The sequence below is a fragment of the Lolium perenne genome, chromosome 5 (genome assembly GCF_019359855.2).
Source record: "Lolium perenne isolate Kyuss_39 chromosome 5, Kyuss_2.0, whole genome shotgun sequence".
Lineage (NCBI taxonomy): Eukaryota > Viridiplantae > Streptophyta > Magnoliopsida > Poales > Poaceae > Lolium > Lolium perenne.
In genome coordinates, this window is record NC_067248.2 from 239,527,995 (window position 1) to 239,530,957 (window position 2,963).

Consider the following 2,963-nt stretch of genomic DNA (forward strand, 5'->3'; position numbering starts at 1 on the left):
CAAATTTCGTTTATATTTGCCATTTTTCTTTTGTTTTCGTGTTTCTCCGATTATGCGCTGTGTCCGCGCGTTGGGCGCAGCGTGCGACCCAAACGGACACGCGGACGCGGGCCGCTGTCCGTGTGTCCGCTAGGCCACCCAAACGGCCTAAAACGGACGGCCCAGCGCGTTCGTTTGGGTCGCGCGGTTGGAGATGCACTAAAAGGCTCACTTGGCTCCACCCGTGACTCCCACTCATCACGCCCATTTTTTTGTTTTATCTTTTGTTGGATGACATTTGAGCTGTTGTTTGTATCCTAATTATGCAAAAGCTAGATGTAATACTTAAACCTTTAAGTAATATAAAATTTTCTTTAGCAAAATAAAATATGGACAACATCCCAGCAACATCAGCTACAATACCATGCCCGGCGAGGTGAAATTGATAAGTAATTGGATGAACTGTGTGGCTGATGTTGACAAAAAAACCCACATAACTTTAGTATTGCAGTCCAAGGAAATATTATGATATCAACCCTGGGAAAACAGGATACTTGATGTTGAATGAACTTTTGGAAATTTGTAGTTTTTCCAATAGTCATTTAATGATTGAGAAAGTACCATATTTTGTTTTGAATCTGTTGACACCTTATATATGGCCAATTGGATGTAAAACAAGCCAAAATGTTGGACCTGGAGTTAAATCATTCTCACTCATGTTATTAATAACTTCTTACATGGAAACCCTTTAGAGCATCTCCAGTCGCGTCCCCTAAATCGTCCCCCAAAGCAATTTGGGGCGCGCCGGATCAAAAAATGGTTCCAGCCGCGTCCCCCAAAGCCCAATTTTGTCCGACGCGCCCCGATACGGTGTCCGGCGCCCCGAGCCCCGTCCCCGCACCACAGGGGACGCTCCGGGCACGCCGGACACAACGAAAAGCGACGCGAAGCGACGCGGGCCCGATGCGTCAGCGGCTTGAAGGCTAAAACCCCGTCGCCTACCTTTGGTCAAGCGACGTTAATGGCGTCCCTGTTTTTCCAGGCGACGCAGGGAGGCGTCTCGTCGTGCATGGCCGCGTGGCCGTCCGCGCCGGCGTTATTGCGTGCAACCACCCGCTGCCGCCGTTGTACATTAAGACGCCATGCAGTTCGTCCCAATTTCTCACCGCTCCCAAACCTTCTCGTCGCGCCGCCTCCCCCCTCCCAGATCTTCTCCTCTCCGCTCCAAAAAATGTCGACCTCGTCCTCCCGCAAGATCGCCGAGGCGAACGGCTTCGGCCGCGGCAGCCTAACTGTGGCGGAGGCGTGGGCGCTGTACCACGCCCGATATCCAGTACCGCCGGACATGCGGCTGCCAAGCAGCGGCGGCTGGAAGATGGCCGTGAACGGCATTGGCGTCCCGCCACCGCCGAAGCCAGGCACGAACCAATGGAAGGAGGACATCAAGGCCCGGCGGGCTCAACTCACCGCCGAGGAGCGGGCGGATCCGACATGGGCGGCCAACAACAACAACGACTGGTGGAAGACGTACTTCCAGGCCAAGTACGACGTCGAGATGTACAGCACCCACGGGCTCGTCGGCGGGCCCAATAGCTGGAACAAGGACGTACTTCCAGGCCAAGTACGACGTCGAGCGTGGTAAACAAAGTTTACAAATATTGTATAGAACAGTTTTTTTTTCAAGCTAGGTTTCCCCAATTTCAGTTTCTAGCATAACAACGTCTGATGAAGACAAGAGACATCCTGAGGAAGCAAACAAACGGGAAAACATCGAGTTTGATGATGATATGGAAGCCCGGTGGCAGAGCGCATCCCCAACCCCAATCACACTAAAATAACGACTCGACATTTGATGTTTATTCAAGTTCCAGATTCAGCAGACTGAAGCAAAATAAGTGTTACATCGAAAAGGTCGACACGAACAGTATAAGTGTACAACGATGAGGAAAGAAACTTAAAAAGTGAGCCCAGATCCTTGGAGCTTCTGTTGGACGATAAGATCCAACGTTTCGCCCATCTCTTGGCTCAGGTGGTTTGACCAGTCCCCTGTTACCCCCTTCCTAAAAAAGGCAGAACTAGGCAGGTGCACATGTCCAAGACCCTGCACATATCGATGGAAGCCACCAACCTGGTTAACTGGAAGGCTGGTAAGCGTCTCAAAGCTGCATAGCCGCACGACCTCTTGGGGCACACCAGAGCTTTCCTCCTCTTCGCTGAACGGGGCGCCGAGGAACCTCGCTAGCTTCGTCACAGCTCGCACCGGATCCGACTTGATCTCTTCATACTTGAGGAAGATGACCTTATCTGGCCTCGCTAGGCTCTCCTTCCAGTACTCGAGGCAGTGATCCCAGAAAGGGCCACACTCCGAGACCCCCTCACAGAACATGGCGAAAGCTTTCTCCAGCTCCATGTTGAAACCTTTTCGTATTTTGTTTTCAAAGTGCCACCTAGACACCAGGGCGTCTTTGGGATCTCTGCACAGGTACACAATCCGACACCCAGCCGAGCTCATTCCATGTGGGAGCATCGACAATGGCAGGTGTGTGGCAAGGAGCCTTGGAGAAGGGAGTGTGTCTAGATATGCATGGCCTGCGTTAGGAGGAGGGATCTCAATGAATGGCACAAGGCGTTGAGGGTGGACAGTGAGGAGAGGGTGGTCGCTGAAGCTTTGGATGCCACGATTGATGATGGCGAAGGCGAGGGCCTTGAGCCAGGTCGTGCCGCACTTGGGCTGCGTGACGATGATCGTGTCGTCGCCGCGGGGAGTGAAGGTGTCCTGCACCTGCAGGATTTCCTCAAGGATATGAGGTCGATGCCAGTACTTGCTGTATTGGATCAGTGGTGTCGACCACCCCTCTCTTGTGGGAAGTGTGGAAATGAAATCTTTTGGCCGTGTGGATTTGGATGGAACAGCCGAGTATTCAGGCCTGGTGGCACTCTCCTCTCCCTTTGATGCCATGGCTGCCTTGCGCCCTTCTTACCCA

The 2,963-nt window shown here is 52.5% G+C and overlaps 1 protein-coding gene across 1 annotated transcript; it reads right to left on the minus strand.

Annotated features, from left to right (window-relative positions):
• Positions 1–1,762: 1,762 nt before the first annotated feature.
• LOC127302405 (cytosolic sulfotransferase 5-like) lies at positions 1,763–2,963 on the minus strand. Its single transcript, XM_051332855.1, has one exon. It carries the CDS (start codon positions 2,936–2,938, stop codon positions 1,934–1,936), a length of 1,005 nt encoding a protein of 334 aa, XP_051188815.1. The 5' UTR covers positions 2,939–2,963; the 3' UTR covers positions 1,763–1,933.

Coding starts and splice junctions, on each gene's coding strand:
- LOC127302405 (XM_051332855.1), bottom strand. CDS start 2,938: ATGGCATCAAAGGGAGAGGAGAGTGCCACCAGGCCTGAATACTCGGCT.